At 41.9% G+C, this 25,149-nt stretch overlaps 1 protein-coding gene across 2 annotated transcripts in view; it reads left to right on the top strand.

Annotated features, from left to right (window-relative positions):
- The window catches only part of LOC139419017 (rho GTPase-activating protein 10-like), a 59,058-nt gene extending 33,916 nt beyond the window's left edge, over window positions 1-25,142 (top strand). The window contains exons 14-24 of one of the 2 annotated variants that reach the window (XR_011635372.1): window positions 974-1,048; window positions 3,403-3,487; window positions 5,935-5,993; window positions 8,524-8,629; window positions 10,356-10,515; window positions 12,983-13,112; window positions 15,460-15,613; window positions 18,989-19,072; window positions 20,093-20,193; window positions 21,885-23,248; window positions 24,011-25,142. Coding sequence is in view for 1 of the 2 variants with exons in the window: in XM_071168840.1 (XP_071024941.1) it covers window positions 974-1,048; window positions 3,403-3,487; window positions 5,935-5,993; window positions 8,524-8,629; window positions 10,356-10,515; window positions 12,983-13,112; window positions 15,460-15,613; window positions 18,989-19,072; window positions 20,093-20,193; window positions 21,885-21,973 (1,043 nt within the window). In the remaining variant the exon portion in view is untranslated. Of the gene's footprint in view, window positions 1-973; window positions 1,049-3,402; window positions 3,488-5,934; window positions 5,994-8,523; window positions 8,630-10,355; window positions 10,516-12,982; window positions 13,113-15,459; window positions 15,614-18,988; window positions 19,073-20,092; window positions 20,194-21,884 lie in introns of both variants that reach the window. The other variant, XM_071168840.1, reaches the window with a different exon arrangement.
- The last annotated feature ends 7 nt before the right edge of the window (window positions 25,143-25,149 follow it).

Here is a 25,149-nt window from a genome sequence, read left to right as displayed (position 1 = left end):
CTACAGAAGTGTACTTTGCGAGGGGGGGGGGGGGGGGGGTCAGGGTTTCAAATTTCATGGGAGGGCTGCATTTTTTTTTTTTTTTTTTTCCCGGACTGATTTGGCTGTCAAGCAATAAAAGGGCAGTTATTTGAAAATATAAATCTATTTATACGTACTTTCTCAAGTTTTAGCAGTTTGTTTTTTGTATTTTTTTTTTTTACTCAAACCTCCCTCGTTCTGTAGTTTGCCCACCTCTGGGCTAGAGGGTAGAGCGGTAAAGAGGGTTTTGTGAAATGTTGTGATGTCTCCCTTTTAACACATGAGGGCAGGCTTGGACCAATAGCCAGTCATATCTTCTTGTGCTGTGGCCACTGTTCATAGTTTACAGGTAGTGGGGCAACATATACACTGAGTGTACAAAACATTAAGAATACCTTCTTAATATTGAGTTGCACCCCCTTTGGTCCTCAGAAAGCCTAAATTTGTTGAGGCATGGACTCTACAAGGTGTCGAAAGCATTCCACAGGGATGCTTCCCCAGTTGTCAAGTTGGCTGGTGGACCATTCTTGATAAAAAGGAAACTGTTAAGCGTGAAACCCAGCAGTGTTGCAGTTGCCAGGCGCACCGGTTTGAGTTTGTCACCTACCATACCCTGTTCAAAGGCACTATTTTGTCTTGCCCATTCACCCTCTGAATGGCACACATACACAATCCATGTCTCAATTGTCTCCAGGCTTAACAATCCTTCTTTAACCTGTCTCCTCCCCTTCATCTACACTGATTGAAGTGTATTTAACAAGTGCCATCAATAAGGGATCAATAGCATTCACCACGTCAGTCTGTCATGGAAAGAGCAGGTGTTCTTAATATTTTGTACACTCAGTGAAGAAGCCCACCTTTTTTGATTTGAGAAACTGTATTTTCAAAGTTTATCCATTCATCCTCTTGTGATTGTTTGTGCTATTAAGGGCCATGTAAACTGTCTTGTCAGGTATCAATGACCAGGGCCTGTACAGAGTGGTAGGGGTCAGCTCCAAAGTCCAGAAGCTCCTTAGCCTAATGATCGGTAAGACATGCTCATTTATCACCCTTTAAGTAACTGTCCATTTGAAAATCACTTGTAAAAGTTAATATTCTTCTAACTCATGCCCAAATAATGCGGTTGACTCATCCTGTATTCATATTTGAAGCTAAAGCATAAATTGGAGGAAAAAAACACTTAAAATCCCACCTCAAACTTGTATCTCAAAAGAAGGCCTGCTATTTTGTCAATGTCATCCTGTGTAGGATTAGCTGGCCAATCGGTCTACTCGCATTAATGTTTTTAACGACCGGTATACGCCCACACCATTCTGTTGGGCTATGACTAAACCATTCTGTTGGGCTATGACTACACCATTCTGTTGGGCTATGACTACACCATTCTGTTGGGCTATGACTACACCATTCTGTTGGGCTATGACTACACCATTCTGTTGGGCTATGACTACACCATTCTGTTGGGCTATGACTACACCATTCCAACACACAAAAGCAGATTTAATTTTTTTTTTTTTAACATACTTAATTACATTTTAGGGGGAGAAATTATTTCACTAATTAATTATAGGTCATATTTCATTAATCTGGAACCACTGGACAGTTAAATTGATACAGTAGGCATTGTGCACCCGGTCTGACCTACTTAGTAGTATTTAGAGTAATGGTTTCCTGTGACTTAGACAACGATGTAAGGCTCAGAGTGCAACAAGTGCTGCTGGTACAGCATTGGCATTCAGATAGCCGGGGGGTGCCTGAGAGGCCCCCTTCCTGCCTGCACCCGGCAGTCCTTACAGGGACTTCACTTGAGTTGCTCAGCAGGAGCTGAAAATTTGATTTCCTCGCCATTCCCCCCCCCCCCCTCTCTCCTCTAAACGCTCTTTCTTGATCACTCTTTCTACCCTGCCATCCTCATGTTCTTCTTTAATCCCCCATCTTTGTTGTTTATCCCCCCACCCCCCCCTTACCTTTCCCCCTCTCGACAACTGCCCTTTAGTAGACACCAGCTGTCCCATTCAACTTCCCACCTGAACCTGCCGACTCATACTTCACAGCCCATTAGCACACTGTCTGCTGGTGTAGACTGGGTTCAATTAGTATCGGTTTTCTTTCAAATGCCATATGGACGCAGTTAAATCTGAGATAGTTGAGATTTACAGTGGGGCAAAAAAGTATTTAGTCAGCCACCAATTGTGCAAGTTCTCCCTCTTAAAAGATGAGGCCTGTAATTTTCATCATAGGCGCACTTCAACTATGACAGACAATGAGGGAAAAAAATCCAGAAAATCACATTGTAGGATTTTTTTATGAATTTATTTGCAAATTATGGTGGAAAATAAGTATTTGGTCAATAACAAAAGTTTATCTCAATACTTTGCAAATTAAACTACAGTTCACCACCCTGTGCATAGTTGACAATTCACTGGAACAGACGTAGGGAAAAACCAGTTCAATGGAGGGGTTAGAACGAGGCCAAAGCAGCAGAAGTGGATCACATTATTTTCCCACTGTGCTCACAAATCTCTGTGATAACAGTGGATTGACAGAACTCATAAAGCTTAGCATAGAGAATAGATATTTTACAGCTGGGAATTTTACTGCTGGGAATAGAGGTAAAAGGACTTGGATACTACTAGTGTAGTCAGTCATGTCCAAATACATCTGTTACAGAGAACTGTGGGTTAGTTCATATTTTGATGTGCGCATTACAGTAGCTAAAAGACACACCACTCTCCCAACATCTGTAGCTGTGTACACACACATTTGGCTGTTGGCCTTCTAGGAAAACATTTGGTCCAGCCCGTTGATGTTGGACAGGCCACTGTTCTGTAGGTAAATAAACACAGCCCTTCTGGTTTTAGTACTGAAGGGATCTAGTCAAATTAAGCAAATAAATGTCCCAGAGCAGCAACCTACCTCCCACCAAGTCTGACCCCTTGGAGACCTCCTGGTGACCTGGAGCTTGGCCTCGCACTAACCTCTGACTCGAACACACTCAACTAGGGTGGATTATTCATCAGGTAAGACCAGTATAGTTAAGCCTGGCTCTGTCCAGTTTGACTCCGTAGTGTGAGAAGGCTATACTTTAAGCCAGCCAGCAATCGCCACTGGGCAGAACTGCTCCTCAAGACTACTGCAATGCTTTTATCCACATAAGACACATTTGACTTTATTTATATTTTAGCTTCTTTGCAGCCATTCACTTCACCATAGGGTTAAGTTACAATACACTAGTTGACTGACAAAACGCGTTTAGGCTCAGGGTATCATGGGAATTGGAGTGTACTCTACTAAAGTCAAAAATGTATTGGTGCTTTGTGTAATTAGTTGATTATGTGTTGGAGTTTAGAACCTTGTTGAAATGTTTTGGTTTCATTACAGATGAGAAGAGTAACGACGTGGATCTGTCTACGTGTGAGGACTGGGATGTGAAAACCATCACCAGCACACTGAAGCTGTATTTGAGGTATCAATCACTCATTGTGTATCAATCACTCAGTCTGCTACATAATCGCTAGGTTATGTATTCATGTCGGCTATTAGGTCTTATTAGCAAGCTGTGGAGACTTTATTCTAACTGTTCGTCATTGTCTGAGTTTGAAGTTATTCTACTCTGGGGGTAGAAGCATAAAATCACTTCCTGGAGCTCAACTCCTGCAATGCAACAGGACATTCACATTGCCGCATAGACATCCATGCATTTAAATTCAGACACATAATCAATCCACTTCATCAACTGACCCCGTCTCTCTGACTTCATTATTCCCAGTCGCTGTGTGTTCTAGGAAATCCGTTGTTGACCTGACGTAATTGGTAGGGAGTCTTGGCCACTTTCTAGGAAGAAGAGCTGCATCCCTGGCTTCACAAAGTTTATCATCCATCTTTGAATGTATTGATTTGGTGACCAGGTGGAAAATAAAATGGTGGCCTGTGGCAGGTATTTTAACTACAATTTACTGCCACACATCCAAGCAGTGATAGGAATACATTAGCATGTTAGGGATTTTAGTGTCATTGTTTCTCTGATCAAATCAATCACTCAAATTAGGTTGGATGCCACATATTAAAGGAATCCTGTTTTTTAGTTCAATGAGGCAATCAATTATATGGATTAAGTTATTGCCTGCTTATTATTCCTTGCTTTTCAAAGCAATTAATTTAACTGATAGTCCTAGATTTGATATAAAAACAATATCTGCAAGGTAACAACTTAAATGTACCCTAAAAGCTAAGCCAAAGTTCTGTTAGCTAACAAACAAACTCGCACTGCATATTCTGACGCCAATGCAATTATGGTGTCCAACGGAAACTGAGTGATATTTGCGCTCTGTAGTGCTGCATAAACTGAAGGGATGTTAGAGGTTTGGTTGGTTATGGAGCGATTTACTGAATAAAATTATAGCCAACTTATCGTTAACCCAGGCCAGTCTGTTACATTTTCTTCTGCACTTGTTTTGGAATTAGTTCATTACGCTTGTTCAGTACTCCATGTGCTGTAGAAGGTTTAGTTATCAAAATTAAATTATAAAAGATTGGCAAGTTCACCAGTGCAATTGCCATATAGCCTATTAAATAATAAACTTGGAGTGAGCCAAGACCCTTTTTCCATCAATTGAACAACAATAAATAAAGAGGATTTCAGCTCAGTGGTCAATGTAAAAGCATGGGAACTGGAATGGTATCAGTCTGATAGGCTAACAGGGCAGGAGCAGGTCAGAAGTCACGGCACTGTGTGTTGTGACTGGCCAGGTTTTGCTGCCCACCCGCAACCCTTACAGGAAGTAGTTTGATGTTGCTTGCTGTGGGTCATGGGACTGACACTCTCCCAGGCTGGTCCCGGATCTGTTTGTGAGCTCCTGCCTACTCCTATGCTTGTTGTGGCCTCCCGAGTGGCACAGCGGTCTAGGCATCACTACAGACCCGGGTTCGATCCCGGGTTGTATCACACCGGCCGTGATCGGGAGTCCCATAGGGCGGCGCACAATTGGCCCAGCATCGTCCGGGTTTGGCTGGGGTAGGCCATTGAAAATAAGAATTTGTTCTTAACTGACTTGCCTAGTTTCAATAAAGGTTCAATAAAAAATTGCTGTAAATTTGCATGACTGCGGAAATAGATCTGGTCCCAGGCAGCGAACTGCCTTTCTGGTTTATGTCAAGGAGTTTTTCCTGTTTCATAATGCAACCTGACAGTCAGCCAGTGGGATTAGTGTTGGGCAAGTAACCGAAAGGTTGCTAGTTTGAATCCCCCAGCAGACAGGATGGAGAATCTGGATGGGAAAATTACCCATGCATATTAATACACTGTTTTTTTTATAAGCACTCGCTAAATTATAATTAAAACAACATTTAGATTGCTACTGAGAGTGACTGTCAGTTATACATTGCACACACATGATAAAATGTTTTTTTTATTTTTTTTTTTTTATTTTTTTTACATAAGCAATCCAACAATCTAGAAAACCATCCAATCATGATGTAATTACTCATCCAATGAGTCAACTGAAACCTTATAACAGGCTTAAGTCTGCAGTAGAGACAGTAGATTTACTGTAAATCGTCCTGCAGCTCCATCCTCATCTGTCTTCTTCTGGCCTGCTGCAGAGCCAGAGGGTCAGCCTCTCTCCTTCCCTGCTCCTCTGGTTCCTCAGGGGAGGCTAAGTAGCCTTGGCACAGGGCCTGGTGCAGCACTGAAAGGACCTTCAGAACTTGGTTATCTCAATGTGGCATGGTGCGCCATCTAATTCCATCCCCGACACGGCCACATTAATCATTGTTGTGTACAGACCCTATAAAACAGTGCTGCGTCTATTTCTGTCCCCCCCCAATTCTCCACCTCTTCTGCGTTCTTTTGCTCTCCACCTCTTCTCTCACTTTTGCTCTATAATGCATTCTCTTTATTTCTGGTCTCTCTAGGAGTCTTCCTGAGCCACTGATGACCTATGGACTCTACAAAGACTTTATCGCCCCTGCAAGTAAGTTTGAGCCGTCCTCACTCACAATACAGCTCTTCTCAAACCAGATGTAAAACTACTCACAGGAGTGTAGGAGCAGAGCAAAGGAATACTTATCCATTTTATTGCATGTTATCAATGAGTGCAATGCTGTGTGCATGACTAGCAAGTGTTTGTCTGAGACAATTCATCGTCTAAGTGTCCCAGCACAGTTAGGTTGGCTATTAATCATTTTCATTGTCTCAGTAGTTCTATGGAAAGCGGATGCTAACTTAACTGTTTTGCATGTTCCACATCTTGTAGAGTCTAAACAAATACTTGTTTTCATGGTTTTCCTCTAAAAGTGCCTCAGCATGTATCCTTAAAGCCTTTCATGGGACCCATAAAGATGTCTTCATCTCTCTCTCTCTCACTCACACACACACACACACACACACACACACACACACACTGTAATTCAACCTTCATCTGCCATTAAAGTAACCTTTGGTTCTTTGCAATTAAGGTAACTTAAAAGGGAAATGTTACCACCTGTTAAACACTATAAATCTTAGTATCACACACTAACGTCTTCAAATGGCCCAGTGACTTTGAACAGAGAGAAACATGACATTTCTCTCCCTATATAATCTTACTCCAATAGCCTGCCTGACATGTCCTGAGTGATCCTCCTAACATGAATTACCCTCAAGTCCCATAATTGGATCACGATGGAGTGTTTTTATCAGCTGTTTGCAATGCCCTCATAATGCAGGTACAGAAATGCATTAGCAATAAATATTTTCTGAAAGATGACAGCATCCTTAAGAAGCTTTATTCCCTTATTCAAATTTGTGCCGTTCCCATAGTAATGGGGGGGGGGGGGGGGGGGGGGGGGGTGCACGCCGGCTGTTTCTGTGTGTGGGCAGTAGCCATCAGATGCCTGTGTGGGTGTGTGAGGAAATGTTTAAGGGATGATGTTGTGGGTTTCATCACAACCCTTTTACACGGTAGCTTTATACTATCTCTCTCTAGCCAGCAACAGTAGCCTATATATCCTCTGGCAAAATGCACTCATGTCTAATATCGGCATCGAACAGGAAGTTTGCTGTTCATCTCTATTCTCTTTTTATTTGCTGTTAACTCTTTTTACTGTTTTCTTTTAAATATGAAAAAATCTGTAGTCTACACTAGCTGATCAAGCCAATGTAAACGGCATCCATTGTTTTCTTGTATGGTAGCTTGTACTGGGCTAAACTGACTGTTTTGTGCTGTCATTCTGTTACCAAACTTTGCATCTGCACTGTTCTTCAACTGCATGTATTTTTGTAACTTTTTCAGTGAACAATTTCCAAAGTCGTCCTTATGCATTGAGTTGTGTGGTACTTTGTTTAACTTGGCAATCATTGGTTTTTGTTTGGCGTACGTTTCTGAAGTGAAAAAAGAGTCTCCGCATTCTGTTACTGTGGAATTGCCTTACTGTAACTGCACCAATATTGACTGGAGCTGCCGACAAAATTTAAAACGGACGACCCTGTGTCTCCAGTGAATAGATCCGGAGTCGGTGGTTCCACATCTCCTACTGTGACAGTTCCTTCCAGAGTGAGATCTGACTGGACCAGAGTGCTTGCTGCTCAGGAGTCTTTCCACCTAAGGAATGGATAGTACAGCACTGTAATAACACAAATGTTCTGTTTTTGGTGGATTCCAATTGTATTTAACTTTATTTAGCCAGGGAGTCGAGCTGAAACCAGTCTCTTTAGCAGATGAGCCCTGCATACACAATCAACAATGACACTATACATGTACACTATAAATGAAAAGCGCAAACAAAACATGAAAAGCAAAACGCAATCATATGAAATGCATTCCTCACTTAAAAAGCCTTCTGAATCCATCTGAATCGCTCTAAAGGCACCAACTCCACCAGCTTTAAGGAGTTTTGCATATCATTCCAAATGAGGTGCAAAAAACTAAAAGTATTTTCCTGACTCTGGAGATTGAAGGGATCTCCAGGGTCAGCCATCCCTGAGTCTAGTAACTTATGTCTAAGGTTAACAGTGAGGTGTGGTGGAAGTTTATGCAAGAGGGCTTTATAGACGATTGCAATGTACGCTGATAAACTGCCTCCAATGGCTTCAATACAGTGGCAGCAGCATTCATACAGTCAATAACCAGAATGAATGTTGACATACTCATTGGTTTTCTGCTATTAAACAAAAGGCAGGTCCTGCTCCTATAGAAACCTTTTAATTCTCAATTCCTTAACTAACTCATCAACATACTTTAAGAACAATGGCTTTTTATCAATCCAGTTGTGCAGATATTTATAATTGGGGACACGGTCAATATGGGTTCCATCCAAAGTACATATGCATAAGTAACTTATGTGATTTTGAGAAATAAGTTTTACCTTGAATTTTGGTTCAACAAAGGATTTCTGCAGATCAATAAAGTTGACGCCTACAGCATGGTGCTAGCAACACGTGGGTTTGATTCCCGCATGGTCCACATAGAATCATGGCACTGTAAGCGGCTGTCAAATAACCTTGTTTGTCCTGTTTTTAAACAGAGGGTGGTAGTCCAGAGTCTCGTAGCCAAGCCATCCACTGCCTGGTCCACAAGCTGCCTGAGAAGAACCGTCTGGTCCTGGGGCTACTGTTGAAACACCTGGCTACGTGAGTTAGCAGCCTTACACTCGTCCTCGGTCTTGTACTCTTTCTCAACTGTCCTTGATCCACCCCCCCCCCCCCCCATCTTTCGCTCTCTTTCCTGTCTCTTCTCTCTCTCCCATCAATCTTTCCTTTTCTCACATGTTCTGTTCCAACTAAGTTCAGGCAGAGAACTCCCTCCCCACCCTGTCTTAGAACAGCCCAGCACCCTCCACAATAGTAGTCAGAAGTTTGAACTGCTTCACCAGTTCCCTATGCCTTTAATGAAATATCCCGCTCCCTCCATTTCCCACCCGCTCCTCTGGGTGTACCCCTCTCTCCAAACTGGACTGTTAGCTGTTACACAACTTGCCCTTTCAGAGATAGGATCTGAGATTTCAAAATCTTTGCTAACATTACAAGGTTTTACCTCAGCAACTCACTTTTTATTTTTTTTTACGACAAACTAAATAGTAGCAAATTGAAGATAAGTAACATGATCCTCGTTCCCTGAGGCAATCAAAGTCTGGAGGATCTTATTTCTTAGAAAACCTGCCCCAGGGTTCTCAAAGTAGAAGTAAAAAGGCATTTAAGTGCAGCAATTGAATTTGGATTATCCAGCATGAAATTCTTCCGACTGGAGTTTTTTTATTTTATTGAAATTGGCTGCGTGTGTATGTGTGTGTAGAGGGGGTGGGGTTTGACTGTGAGCTTGTCCTGCAGGGAGAGAGGCAAAGCCAAAATGTCACACCCCTGTCTGAAATGGTTTGAGAGATGTGATAAAGGAAGGTTGTCACTAGGTGACATATTTAGGTTTGCAAAGGCTCCCTTTCATGCATTTCCACCATCCCTCTGCTGAATGACAATTTGTCATTTTATACATTTAAGGAGAATATCTTAACCGGTCTAATGACTTTGATTTGAATTTGTCTTAAATGTATGTTCTTACTATACAAAATTGTAAGTTAGAATCATTAAAACAACAGTTGATTCGTTGTAACTCAAAATGATTGATTGAATTTGAGGTTTCTGTTTAAAAAACAAAAAACAAATGCAGCAACACCTCATGGCACAACGCCTCCCCTGCATGTGACCTACGTGTGTGTTTTTTGTTTTTAAATGTATGTAAATTGTAGTCTTGTCTGTCTTTTTCGTTGTGTGCAGGAACCCAGTAAGACTAGCTTTGGCAATTGGTTTAAGGGTAATGGGAATCCAAAAAATATCTAATCTCTGCAGTTTTTTGCAAATCTTCAGTCATTCTAAAGTCAAGCAAAAATTCCTCCTCTAGAAAAAAGCAACCCAATTTGGCGTCCACTTACTGTGAATCGGATGAAAGGCAACTGAAAAAGTTCAGAGTTTGAAGTGACAAAGTTTAGGGGAGAAGGTCAATGTTCAAGAACAATCTACGGAGTGGTGATGAACTGGGTAATGATGTCAGTCAGAACTCTAGCGAACACCTATGAGGCCAAGCCAGAGATGCTGTTCTAGACACCTCTGACTGCCAACAAGGTGGTAGCAACACCTTCCTTCCTTGGCAAACTGTCAGAAAGATGTTAGTAAGCTGTCAGACATGGAGTAATCTGATTTTCAAAGCGAATTTGAAATTTTCTAGCTGAATTCTTTATAGTATACAGGCCTTCTAAAGAGTATGTATCCCCCTATGTAAAACATTTTTAAACGTCAGGAAAAAGCACTCTAAATCAATTGTCTATGAATTCATGAATTGTTTATCCTCCCTGGTCTCCCCATGCAGTGTGGCGGCCCACAGTAAGTTGAACCTGATGACGGTGGCCAACCTGGGTGTGGTGTTTGGTCCCACCCTGATGAGGCCCCAGGAGGATACTGTGGCTGCCATCATGGACCTCAAGTTCCAGAACATTGTGGTGGAGATCCTCATCGAGCAGCACGAGAAGGTAACCACTGGGTTCTTCTCTTGAACGATACAGACATCCGAACGCACTCCTGAGCAGTGGTGGAATGTACTTGCAACACAAAACTACTTAAGTATTTTTACTTATCTGCACTTTACTATTTATATTTTTGACACATTTTACTTCACTACATTCCTTAAGAAAATAATGTACTTCTTACTCTATTTTCCTGACACCCAAAGTACTCGTTACATTTTGAAAGCTTAGCAGGACAGAAAAATGGTCCAATTCACACACTTATCAAGAGAACATCTTTAGGTCATCCATACTGCCTCTGATCTGGCAGACTCACTAAACACATGTTTCATTTGTAAATTATGTCAGTTGGCGTGTGCTCCTGGCTATCCATAATTTGAAAAAAGAGAATTTAAAAGAAAATTATGCTGTCTGATTTGCTTAATATAAGGAATTTGAATGCTTAAGTTACTTTTGATACTTATATTTTAGCAATTACATTTACTTTTGATACTTAAGTATATTTAAAACCAAATGACTTTTTCTGAAGTAGTATTTTACAGGGTAACTTTTACTTGAGTTTTTTTTTTAAGGTATTGTTACTTTTACTCAAGTATGACAATTGGGTACTTTTTCCACCACTGCTCCTGAGCTTTTCCCCCTGACCACAGTAACATCTATAGACCCATCCTCTAATATTGTTCCTCAAAGCTGCAACCAGAGGAAAGCTTGTCTAAAACCCACCGCTAAACGCACTGCTGAGACTTTTCTCCAGTGCTGGCAATGGGATTTTGAGGACATTGCTCTGAGTGACATTTTAGGCAATATTAAAGCATTTTCTCGTTTGCAATATTCTTCACATTTTATGAGTAAAGTAAAACTTAATGAAATCCCTGTTTGTCTTGGGCTAGGGCTCTAAGACAAATGAAACTAAAGCAGCTTATTGATAAGAAGCATTAAATAGATAAAAACTATGTGTTTTACATAATGTAGAGATGATCACTTTGAGCTGACTACAGAACCTGGCTGACATCATTCCATTGGCCCAGTGGTTGACTTACAAAGCAGGGATTCTCATGTTGCCCCTTTTTGTGCTTAAAAACGATATCCAGTATGTCATGGTACTCTGACATCTACAGGGGTACATGGAAGGTCCTTTGCCTAACCTACAGGGTTTAAGTCCCATTTTGAGCCATGCTACGACAGAACTGTAATCTGCTTTTAATGTAAATAGTCATCTGCCTACATCTATAGAGTGGCTCAATTCCCAGAGCCACAACAAAGGGCTGAAGTTAGTATGTGATTTGTGCTAAGTATTCTGGTCAGCTATAAGATGCCAAGAGTACCCCTAAACTCAAATGTGAATTGACTATGACTTACTCGTCAATTTCGAGATCCTCTATTTCTAATAGTCCAAATAATAGAAAGCGCTCAACCTTCAACCACCCAGCAATTAAAGTTTTGGTGAGGAGACACTTCCATAAATGTTCCAGAACTTCACCATACACACCACAAGGTGATGGACGACTTGGTGTCAGAGCCAGAATGTAATAACCTTGGAAGCTTTAAGAAAAGTGCTGAGCTGCGAGACGAGAGGTGAGGGAGTTTTGCAGCCAGACAGACAGACATTAGCTTTCCTCTCAGGCCCAGTGCCTCCCTCCCCTCCCCTTCTCTCTCTCCTTCCCCCTCTCTCCTTCTCGCCAGACTGTTGATACCCCCAGATGCTAGCAGACAGTGTTTTACATTCACATCCATCTGCAGAGATGGTAGGGGGAGAGATTGCTGAAACTCTGCTGCTCTCAACCATATCAGATTTCTCTCACTGTAACGTACTTTTTTCTCCCAACTTCCTCTTACTTTTCTCTCGCTCTCTCCCCTCCCTCATCCTCTTTACCTAAATTCTTTCAACTCCACATCTGAAGTTAGTCTGTATGTAAAAACATCTGCTATGTAAACAAGCTGTACAGTGAGCCTCCAGTCCAGACCTACTGCCCGTCAGTGGGTCAGCAGCTCCTAGCCACCTCTGTTTCCTGTTCATTAGGCACTAAACGGAGCTAAAACCGAGAGTTTGTCCAATGAAAACAGTCATTTTTGTCTATTGTAAAATGTGGGTGCCCTAATAAACATGCTGCTTTCAGCAGATTCCCTAGATTCCCTGGATTTGGTCTTAGTGTTTCGGGGTCTGAGTTTATATTAACCCTGATATAAGTTGCAAAGGAAGATCCAGTGTGTTTTCTTAGTACGCAATAAGTGAGCAAAGAGTGAGCAAATCTCAACTGTCCCTAGAGATACACATGCTGCTGGGCTAAAGTGCTTTGCTATCTGACTTGTGTCAAATGTGAGCTCTTCAAAACACACATTTTACTAAGGTCAATTGAGGACATGCCTCTGCTCAATATGCTCTATCTTTGCTTTGAGGGAGTAGTTAAACACATTTTTGTTATGCAAACACAGTATCCCCGCCACTCACACACGCTTTCTCTTCTGGTTTCAGATCTTTGGAGATGTCCCAGGCCCGTCTTCCCCAGGGCTCTCCGCCCCCACCAGGCAGTCCAAGAAACTGTCTGTTCGACAGAACCGACCCCTTGCCGTCTATAACCCAAAGAAAGTGGACCTGCAGACAGGTAAGAGACAGAGCCCTAACGTTACATCCTTAGCCAGCCTTGCTGAAAGGTTGAGTTGGAATGGGACCCCTACTCATGACAAGTATTTGACTCAGCGAACCCAGTAAAGGTTCCTGTACTATATAAAGCAGTCATGAAGCTAGTGTTGCGCCTTTGTAAACCTGCACAATAGCTTTATAGATCATCACTAATATAAAGGAGACAGCTGTACCACTACTGTACCAGGTGCCTCCTCCCACACTGCTCTACCAGGAGAGCCTGGTGTTTTAGCCTGGTGACTTAACCTGCTGCCCTACTGTAAACCCCAGATCCCCAGCCCCCATCAGATCCTCCTCCTGGAACATGACCTAAAGGAGGCTGAATCTGCTTACCAGACTGACTCCTGCCATATTGCTCCAGGCTTTTACTATTGGGGTATTTTAATACCTGGGATGAAAAATATATAATCCTATCTTTAACCAAATTGTGTTCTGGGTCTGGATGTTTTTAAAGTGATGTCTAACTACCTGGCGGAGAACGTTTTAATTTTTAAATATATGTGTGGGCAAATATACCCAGTAGATATGGGTGACTAAGCCAAGGGATTTTTTTCTATGGGGCTGATAATGTTCGAAGGAGAACGGAGAGAACTGATGGCATCCATAGATTTGTCTCATTTTTACATATGCGACTCGTGTGTTTAGAAGTTGAAATGAGTTAAACATTTGACGGACTACAATGGACCGTGAGGAAGGTATGTGTTTCTCATCCATTTTCACACGTCTTTGTGTGGCCGTAGCTTCAGCCCCTTGCAAATGTGTTAATACACTTTCCTTTCAATGGGGCAACTGTCCAACAGGTATTGGGTTTCTGAGGACACTGCAGTTTGGAGTGCCAGGAATATCATATTTTCCTGGATCAAATCATTCACGATCAAGTTTTGTTTTATACCGTACTCTATTTTCTCTCTGTGATGGACATCTTACATTTTTCCAAAACTCGGGTGAAGCAGAACATATACTTTTAACAATATGTTGACACGTTATTAAACTATATGACTGCCAGGGTTTGGAAGAAAGTCCTGTCATTTGCAAGACGATTAACCAGGTACTTTTGAAAATTTTCTGGGCCAGTTCAATCCTGTGTTTAGCTTTTAGCATTAGCCAGGGTTGTATTCATTAGTCATCAAATGGAAGACTACTTGAACTTGTCCAATACTAAACACTTGTTTGCGCTTTCTGTATTATAGGTTTTGCTACAGCACCTTGGTTTCCATCCAATTAGCGACAGATTTTCATGCGAATATTGTCCAATCTGTGTAAAACGATATGCGCATCTCCCACCCAATGTTTCCATCAACCCAGTTGTGACTTTAAAAAATAAAAGATTATGCGTAAGGTAATTAATCCACATAATGGCACAGTCATTGTGTACAAAGCACATGTTCCATTTTACAAGAACTCTCTGGTTTTGATTATTTGCTTCTATTTGGGCTTTTTCTAGTAAAAGTAATGAAGTAATTCTGAATAACTCATTTGGATCGTGTAAACATGGGAAATGAGTTTTGTTCAACTGCAATATCCTCTTGATAGATGCTTCTTCTTAACTCTATACAGCTGACGGTAGTGAACGTTTTTAATAATGGTAGAAGAGAACGGGTTTAACTGGTTCCAGAGGCTCTAAAACCCAGACAGTCATCCATCTTGTGCTCAGTGCAACCAACAAGCAACAGTTCTTTGTAGTTGTGTAGACTTTGTTTCGATACAATCGAGGCTAGATGTCATATAATCATGGGATATATATGTCTTTCATATAATCAATGTCATCTGACCTACCGTATACGGGCCGAAAAGCTACAGTAGTTTATGAATGTCCCTTTTTATGATCATGATTGTCTTCGACAGAAACTGAAACACTTTCTTCCACAGTGCAGCACAGCACTGTCAGCCATTAGCTTTTAGTGGAGTCCAGGGGGGGGGGGACTGCCTAAACGTCACTCATTCAATATAGACTCTCATAATCCAGAATGGCCACCCTGTTGCTTTGATCGGTGTGGTGGGAAAGGAAACGACACTTCCACATTTAAACAAGCAACTTCCTTTAACTTTTCATTGCTGCTTAGGATCGTCTGTCCCTCTGTTTTTAAAAACAGGAACTAAGAGTTGTACTGGACAGTGAACTTGGCCTGGAACCTCCTAGCGTCCCTTAGTCATGGTGATCTCCTGGTCGTCCACTGCCACATTCAGCTGCTGTAGTGGCACAGGGTCATTCACAGAGCCACGTTTAGCCTTGCTCCCCTAAATAATGGACAAAGACGTTCTCGTCCAACAATTTGCTCTCAATGACTAACAGCCTTACTTCTCCTCAGTGTCACCGTCACCTGATGTCGGTTCCAACTCGGATGAGGCGTCGCTAGGCAGCAACGAGTCGGTGTCGTCCCAGTCGACTGCCTCGGGGACGCCTCCGGAGAAGGCCAACCATGGTCGCCTTCTCGCCAGCCTCAGCACAGGAGACAGCCCAGGGTAAGTGGGTCTACATGGAGAAATGCCTGTGGTTAACCTCAACATCAGTCTACCTAACCCCCCCCCACATTAAGATCTGTAGCCGTCTGGCTTCACCCTCTCAAACTCAGACAGTCTGGAAGAGCTGACGTGTTGCAGTGGGATTGAGTGTTTTCTCTACTCATGCCACTTAGTCGCTGACAGGGACATGTTGGTGTTGCTGGCTCCATTCATACAGCAAACCTTCATATCTCTTTAATTGAAACTCTATCTCTGTCTCTGAGAAACTCTTTGAGCTGAATATATCGCTAGTGTCATAACCTGCCCAAGAAAATATGCATTTTATTATTTTTTTTATTATGTGGTGCAAAGTAAATTGATGCCCACTTCCTCCTGTCTACCCCTCCCAGCCTCCACGTACATAGGCATATCTTTCAATTTCCTTGCTTTCGCACTCCTCGCTCTCCTCGCGCTTGCTCTCTTCCCCCTCTCCCCCCTCTCTATCCAACCCTTCTCTCTGAAGTCCTTGGTTTCTTTTAGTTGTCTCCAGCCCACAGCTTGCCTTGAATGCTGATGCGAGAGCTAATAATAATATTGGGTTAGACTGCAGATGTTGGGCTGCTCTTTGTCTCTGCAGTGTCACATGTCTGCAGATTCACCTCGTGAAAAACTTTGTTTCTGACTCCCCCCTACCCCTCGCCCACTTTCCCTCCCTTTCTCTCTCTGAGATGCTCAGAGTGCAATGAGTTTTCTCAAGACACACAAGCTGTAAAACAACAAAATTAGCACATACTTAACTGAGAAATGACTTCTCTTTGGTTTTCAACTTGTCTCTCTCTCTCTCTCTGTGTGTGCGTCGTGCTCGTCTGTGTCACACCTCTAGCCTTGGCTCCGAATCGCCATGGTAGACAGATGGAGCTACAGTGGCTTACATAACCAAGACTAGTTTTTTCCTATGTTTTCCCACTTTGTGGCTTGGCCTCTCCTCCAGTGGAACGGAAGGAGTGACCGGGAGGGGGTCGTGAATATCGCCGTTATTTGTTTGTGAGACGGGTGGCGGTGCGTCAGCCATGTAAATCGTATTGGCTTTTGGAGATATTCTAGTTCACTCTTATAGCTCAGCTCTGACCTTTTATGAAGACTGCCGTGTGTGAGAGCATGGCAGGGAGCACCTTTCTGGCAGAGGTCACGGCACCGCCACTCTCCACCAAAAAAAAGGCGTGGGAGGTGGAATGTGTGTACAACAGGTAGCCTGTTTTCAGATCAATTTGTGCTGCCTACACCTACATTTTAAATGTGTCTACTGTGGCCAGTGTCCAGATTCCCTTTTCCCGCTATATTAAAATGCCAGTAGCCCTGACCACCAAAATGCATCCCAGACTACCACCTGAAGTGGTCAGACAGATCTGAACACAATCAAACAACAGACTTTTGTGCATCGAGACCAGTCTATTCAATGCGGTCTTCGTATTCTGATAGCAGAAGTTATGGCCAGAGAGGGGTAAGGACTATGTTCCCTCATTCCCATCCCACCTGTAACCCCTGCCCCCAGGCCCTCCCAAGCTGCTCCATCTAATTGTATTTTAGTGTCTCTATGGGAGCAGCGGCTAGAAGCAATTTACTCATTGCGCTGTATTAGCATGGGCCCCGGGCAGGGAAGGAGGGAGGGCGGCTTGACGCTGGCTGTCCCTCTCAGCCCCTCTGTGCCCTGGCTGGCCCTGCTCCGTCTCTGGAGGTTAAAGTAGGACGAGACTTGACGCAGAGAGCATAGAAGAGCGCAGACACACTCTCTGCCACCTCCGTCCCCCTAGCAGTAAAGAGCGTATGGCACAATGAGATCTTTACTAGTAATGGTTAATAGGATTGATGTGAATGGTCGTGTCTATAGGGTGTCCTCTTATATCCATTTAGTGAAGATGTTGTTATGGGCTGTGACCTCCCCAGGTAGTTTATAGAGGACAGTTGAATTAGTGGGGAAGTGGAGGCTTTACTGTTAAGGGAATTGTTTCCCCCTCCAGTTACACTGTTCAGGCTAAAGGACCTCTAGTAATGGTTCTCTAGAACATTCTCTAACTTGGTGATACTGGTTCTTTTTTTTTTCTGCCCTGAGAACAGTGGAAGTTGTTCCTAGGGGGAAAATACAATTTATGGGTCAATCGCATGTTCTTTTATACCATTGGACTAATCCATACATCAAATATCAGTCAAATAAGTGATTACGATGTAGGACATTAATTTTCAAAAATATTCAAACAGTGCTTCATTAATAAAGTGAGGACAGCTGTGAACATCCCCAGATTTGAATAATTATGCACCTGCTCTGTTTTATTCATAGGTTGTGCCGCTCATCTGTGTCCCCCCCCCCTCTTTCTGTTCCGCAATCAGCATGTTAAAGGCTGTTGAATTGTCCTGAGATGGTGTGGTAGTCAGACGGGGGGGGGGGGGGGGGGGGGGGGGGGTCAAGGGCATGATCAAAGAAACGGTGTTAATTCAGCCCCAATATGAGACTGTTTTTTTTATTTTTTTTTAGATCTGATGAATTGTCAATAGTTTCTTTCTAAAGTGATGACCCTTGATTCTGTGCCCTGCTGTGCTTCACAAAGGGCCAAATCTCTCGCTCTTTCCTTTTTGAAACACTCCACTGATTTTGTCCTTTAAAAAAAAATTCTCACATAAATAAACTTGTGTAGAATTTAAATGTGCCCTTCAATACAGAATTGTTTTTTTTTTAAAAACTGTACAAACAAAGGTAATTAGAACAAAACCTGTGAGTTTCTGTAAGCCTTGCCAAGGCTGTGTAGATTCTGGAGGTGGAATATTAATTGGCTGCATGTGAAAGTAGCTAGCTGTTAAGTGTGGTGCTCTTCCCAGCCTCTTCTCTCTGCCACACACTGTCCCTTGCTGAAATCCCCTCTGGCTTTACCCCCACAGCTCAAGGGCACTAGCCATTAAAACCTCACACTCTACCTCTCACTCCCGAACAATTGCTAATGATTTCAGTGTAAATTATAGCAGTCGTTTTGAGATGGCTGTGTACTTTTTAAAATTCTTATTATGTTGGTGACTACAGGGAATTAAGCATGTTTAACTTAAACAACTTGAAATATGCGTTTGAGAAGGGAATTCACTTTTCAACTTAACGATGGCGGTCACCTAGATCTTCTCACTGCAGTAAAATACAGATGGGAGGACATTAACCATTCAGTTAAACATGCCGCAACAATCTGAGTTCATAGGCTTCACACGGGCCCGTGAGAAGCCTAAGACCCACTACTGGGTGGATGCAGTGGTCACTGACATTGTGTTGGCAGACCACTGTCTGGTGTCATTGTGATGCTACTGTATGTATTTGGTATCTGGTTATAGATGTTTGTTGTTCCCTCTGTTTGACTGCAGGGCCTGCATCGCTGTAGCAGCCTCGCGGCTCAACTCTGGAGCCCTGACCAAAACCAGTTCTGATGGGGACAAGACCGTGGACGGGTAAGCGCGCGCACACACAGGTATTTGAATGAACTCTGGGAACTCTGTAGACATGTAGCCCATAACTGTTATCCATAGCTGGGCTACCTACCAGACAAAAATATTAAGTCAAGCTTTCAAATTATGCTGAGGAAATTGCACATGGCCAAGTCATTATGGGCAATCCATTATGTTATTTAATATATACAAAAGGCCTGTTCCTCCAGATGCAGTAAGAATACCCTCTATTCAAAAGAACAAATCCCAAAGTGCAGGTGAAGATAGTTGCGGTGACAACTCGGCATCCGCAGAAGTTTTTCAGTTTGAATAGATGTTATGTTTTGCTCTCCAATGTTGTTGTTGTTGTAGCAGAGTGTAGGTATATGAAATATTTGTCAGGATATGAGGTATTGAAGGCTGAGTTTTCTACATAGTTCTCAACTGGCAGCAGGCATTACTGTTTGCAAAACAACAACAAAAACCTTGCAGAATAAACATGTTGTTTTGTCAAGGCCAGAAAAGCATCTTCTCAAACCTTTGCAGGTCTATGCATGCATATGTCTTAGACAACCCTTTTACCTCACATTCACTTTAAGAATGTAGCCTCAAAGTGTGTCTGTAACCACTACCTACGGGTAGAATTTTTCATAAAACCGTGCCAGGAGAGGAACTCAAGAATTCCATTCGGCTGTTCTGTGTGTGTAGAAACCTGCTTTAGAATTGCCCCGCTCTTTTTCTCAGTAGAACCATAATGGTTATCTATCGCTGTGGCCTGACGCATGTCTGCAGTCTGAGATGCATCTACACTGACCCTGTGTCTCAGAGGGGGGCGGTGGTGTGGACTCGCTCGCCAGGTTCAGATAGCGGCCAGACAACAGTCCTCTTGGTTCGCGCCAGCCCCTGAGATACCCGCAGTCCTTTTGCTCATTTTCTCCCTGCTGTTTCTACTGAATACCTAGCCCAGATTGAACCGTGGAGTAATCCTCTGATCTCCCTCCCTCCCAAAGCCCCGCCAGCTCACTGATTGTCTTCATTTTTCAGTGTCACCGGTGGCGGCGGCAAGAGAGCCATGGCGGTGTATCCGTGCGAGGCCGAGCACGATTCTGAGTTATCCTTCCAGGTCGGAGCAATATTCAGCGCCGGTAAGTGTTATCGCTCCGACAACGGTCGCTCACTCCCGAAATCTCAAAGAACCACCCGGCATATTGGATTCCATGAGGGAACCGGTAACAGGACAGCCCAATCTGATCTTAAATCAGACTGAGGGGATGGAGGGCGAGAGGGGTAGAGATTGACTCTCCAGTCCATCTGAAAGGACTTGACAGAGCTCTAGTCAGTCAAGGGAAATGTACTTGATACACAAGTCTTTACAACAAGAGGATTATGTAATTGATACAATGTGTCCGTGGCTGGGTATTACCAGCCAATTATCATTGAGGGCTTACTCAAGTATGCATATGGGCTGGGGTTCCTGAAGATGCAAGACACTTGCCTAGCTTCCCATCCATATGCCTCTTGCCAAAATGATGTTTTCTCTCCACGATGAGTCTGGATTTGCCCTATGATTTCAAAATGCCGTTCTGATTGGTCCCAGAAACCGATGGGTTGGGCCAGAGCCAGCCTCCATGATGACTTTATCAACTTTGATTTGTTAGAGATTGAATCGCTGATTTTTAAAAAAAAAAAAATTTTTTATTTGTTTTGTACAACTCTCCTCAATGAGTTCTAGGATGTCAGATTCAGACTGAATGTATATAGCAGTTTTAATAGAGCAGAGGAATTAAATTCAGGGTGAGTGGTCAGGCAAGGGAGACACTACTAATAAAATATTATCTGGTATGAGGTTGTTTTCCAATTGAGTTTAACTGAGGTGTTTGAGATTGTAACAGACGGAAAATATAAAATGTACGCCCTCGTGCCAAAAATATTTGAAAAATATGATTCACTGTCAATTGGCAGTGCATGGGTCGACAAATGTGTTACAGTATGAGGGCGAATATGGGCAATCTCTTGACTAGAGACCTATATTGGCTTGCGCATGCATACCTAACCAAACATGGTCAACTTATTTTATCAATAATTGTTTTAATAATGGCACAGCTTGATTTAATATCATCTTGGGTTTTCCATCTCATAAGAAATCGTATGAAATAATATACACCACAAGCAAGGGAGCCAAATATCACGTAGTATAGAGATGGGTTAGAAAATACTAAAGTTATGCATCAACATACCTCAGCCCATTTCACTTTAGTCAAATATACAGAGTTTGGGTAGGAATCCATTGGTGCTGTATTTTTCTGCCAATATACCTCTGACGATCATCTCATATTCAGTCTGAAGATGGTCCGGCACCATGGGAAGACCAACTTAAAAACGTTTTCAAACACTTTGCAATGCAGAACTAAAATGGAGAATTCTGATTGGAGAAGTCCCTCCCTGTATGTCTGTTTTAATCCATTTAGTGCCTAATTAACATGTCCCTGTTCTCTGAAAAGCTTATCTGTGCCAAACACAGCCTACAATGATACCCTCGAGTCATTCTCCCAGCAAATGGGGTACATTACCTGAACGGACAAAATGAGGATGATGTGGCACGGGGGCATTGCCCATCACGTTCGGTATTTCCTGAGCACAGAAAGTAAAATGTTTATTTCCACCACAATGTCAGTGTTTGCTGAGATGATGGTTGTTTATATACTCTGTCAACTATAAAGCTCTGAGCAAAACTTTCTCTCACTGACACAGCCATCTGTTTTCTAACACTGTTGAAACACACTGCGTTTACTCCTATCTCACCCTGTCTCCTGGTACCTTCTGTTCCCATCTGCAGTGGCACCTTCCAGAGAACCTGGCTGGCTGGAAGGAGAGCTGGAGGGGAAGAAAGGCCTCATCCCTGAAAACTATGTGGAGATGCTGTAGTCCAGAACCTTAGACCTTAGACTGTATTCTCTGTGAAAGACTAGCCTTGTCCCAGAGCTGTTTGTGCTGTATACCTTTATATGGTCATAGTCATTACCAAACTGTGGACGTTTGCTATACAGCAAAACATTGTTGGGAAGTCCTGATTAACAGATCTTGGACCAGGCTAGTGGAAGAGGGGTCTCGTCATCCCTGACAATCTACGTCTAGATGCTGTATGCCAAACCCAAGGGTCGCCTGGCCTGCTACCATCTATGGCGGTATCTCGCCCAACTGTCACCTTATACATGGTATCCATGAAGTCGATGATGACACACTCCCATTCTCAAAATCATACTTTTTCTTATGCCTTCAACTCTCTCGTTCCCTGCCCGGCGACTACTATGCGTTCATCAACTTTAATGCAGAATAATAATAAATACCCCCCAGCAATGATGTACAATCTATCTTGGATATAGGAAAGAAACATTTTAAGGTGCCTTACAACACCAAGACAGTTGACATGTATTTACTGAACGAGTATGTTTGGAAAATGCTAAAGAGTTGTGTTCTGTGAATGTCTGGAATACTCTTCAAGAGGTGCTTTGGTATAATATGATGTATTTAATTGGCACATGGATTGCATTTTTTATTGTTTTACCACAATTTGTTCTTTTTTTTAAAGTATGGAATCCACCGTTGTGACTGATTGTACACTGACATGCTGTAGAGGCAGTCATATTGGAATGGTTCTCCTTCGATCAAACCATAGAAATATAATTACTAGAATGGTTCGTGTATGTCTATGGTTCAGACACTCTTCCTCTGCATACTTGTTGACCTAGACATTCAAGGATGTCCGAACTTAGACTAGTTATCGGGTCGTTTCCACTTCTAAAAGCACAAGGAGTTCGACACCCACCATCTCAGATTGTGCTGAAATCGTTTCTGTAGTTACAAACATAAGATTAACATTCCTGAATTATTATTTTGTTGAAATATAATTTGATCTAAGAATTTAAGCTAATTGATTGCAGTTAATTGGCCATTTTTTAAAATAGGATTTAAATAATCTTCAATAAATATAGTAACATCATTTGACCATAGTTCTTCCCACCAATGAGTAAGACATGAGGAATCCAATAGCCACCCACATACTCCTCCCCAACAACCAGTATCAGTTCTGTCTAGCAAGTAGTATGGAGCTGCGGCCTTGGAGTATTGCAACTTCATCCTATGTAAAGTATTTCCTGTGAATCTGGCATTAGCATTACCATAAATTAGTGTGAGTACCAGGTTTTTCCTACTATATGCCGCTGTTCCTGCTACTGCCACACCCTTTATACATGTTGCTGGTCTCTTGTGTTTGTTAATTAACATGGGTCACAAAATTGCCATGCAACTTTGGGTAGAAAAACCAATAGCTTTTGCTCATAATGAAACTAAATTGTGGCCATCCTCATAATTCAAGCCAGTCCTCCATGAAAGCAATTCCGGTTGTCCTTCTCTTGTGCTTAATCTGTGTCCAGGAAATGACCCCTCTGTGGTTTACTCCCTTTATGAAAGGTCTGGATTAGTTTCACCATTCCTGGTGAATAAACAAACCATTAGGCTACAGCAGTTCTAATGGGTTCAATGTTATGCTCTTCAATGGGAAAAGTCTCAACACACACTAGTATTTTTTTCAATGGTGTTGGGTTTAATGGTACAAGTTGCTAATCACACATTTTCAAATAATTAAGAAACACCACTGCCATGCAATAGTTTTATAATTGTATTGTTTTGTTAGGGTTTGTCACATTTTAGTCACTAACCCATTCCTACAAGTTTTGTGCTTGTAGGAAAAGTTTTCATGAGAATTGCACCATAGGTGTTGCCCACTCAGAGCTGCCATTTGTTGGGTTGAATCATTAGGCTGCTAAGACAAAGACGAACTGAATTGCTTTCATGGAGGACTGTCTTGACTTGTGAGGATGACTACAATTTTTCATCATGAGCATCACATGTGATTTGTTTAATAAACACGAGACCAGCAACATTTACAAAGGGGTGTGGCAGTAGTAGGAACAGCAACATCAAGTTGACAAAACCTGGTACTTTCATACTAATATTTGGTAAATAATACAAGTAATTTCAAATGGCAAATTTCTCTGAACGGGGGAAAAAAACTGATTCAGAGGGAATCGATTACATAGAATGAAGAAGCAATACTCCAAGCCGCAGCTCCATACTAGTTTGACAGAACTGATACTGTATAATGACCATTGGTTTGGGGGGTCCTTGGGTGACTTTGGATCATTTTATTGGATTCCCCATGTCTTGCTCAATGATAGGAAAACCTTTGGTCCAAATTGGCTGTTCGGTACTATATTGATTGCATATTTGAGTCTTGTAAATTAGAAGGGACAATTTGGGTGCGATCAATTAGCTTAATTTCTCAGATCAAATAAAATGTAAACAAAATGTTGCAGGAATGCTAATTTTATGTTTCAAAATACAAAAATGGCTTGCCTAAAGGACATGGAAAGAATATCTAACGTTCTAATCAATTATTTAGGTGTGACTGAATGTTCAACTCAATGCAGCAATGATGTATGGGAATGTGCTTAAAGTGGGGTTTTATTGAAAACCGATTTTATAGATCCATATTCGACGATGTTCAAAATCTTTCTGAACAGAGTTTACAAATTAGATGACGTTCACATCTTATTTTGTATTATTCTGTACCAAATTGACTGACGAGACAATATTTTATTATTATTATTATTATTATTATTATTATTATTATTATTACCACAACCACAAATGCAGTATTTTCCAAATCTTATTGTCTATGGCTGTGTATATAGTTATTTTAAAAGGCCACACAAAATGCCAAGTATATTCTATTCTGAAGCCCTTTTTTTTTTAGTGGTCAACGGAATTAAAGTTTAGTGGTTTCATTTTGAGTGGTTTTTATAATTGTAAGTGTACTAAACATATCACAATACTTTTATTCTATTGCCGTTCAAAGAAGCCGGTTTCATTTTTCTAAGAGTTTTTGTTCTCTCATTTTGCATTGCTATTGAAGTGATTTAAGACAGTGATTCATGACATTTCTAAAGATCCTGGCATCCATTTCAATTTTGTAACATTGGATGTCCTCTTGATCAATGTTAAATAAATAAAGACATTTTTATTCTTTACCCAATTATGTA

The sequence above is a fragment of the Oncorhynchus clarkii genome, chromosome 10, assembly GCF_045791955.1.
Source record: "Oncorhynchus clarkii lewisi isolate Uvic-CL-2024 chromosome 10, UVic_Ocla_1.0, whole genome shotgun sequence".
Classification (NCBI taxonomy): domain Eukaryota; kingdom Metazoa; phylum Chordata; class Actinopteri; order Salmoniformes; family Salmonidae; genus Oncorhynchus; species Oncorhynchus clarkii.
The sequence above is the reverse complement of the archived record's forward strand: the minus strand, read 5'-3'. Positions and strand labels throughout refer to the sequence as shown.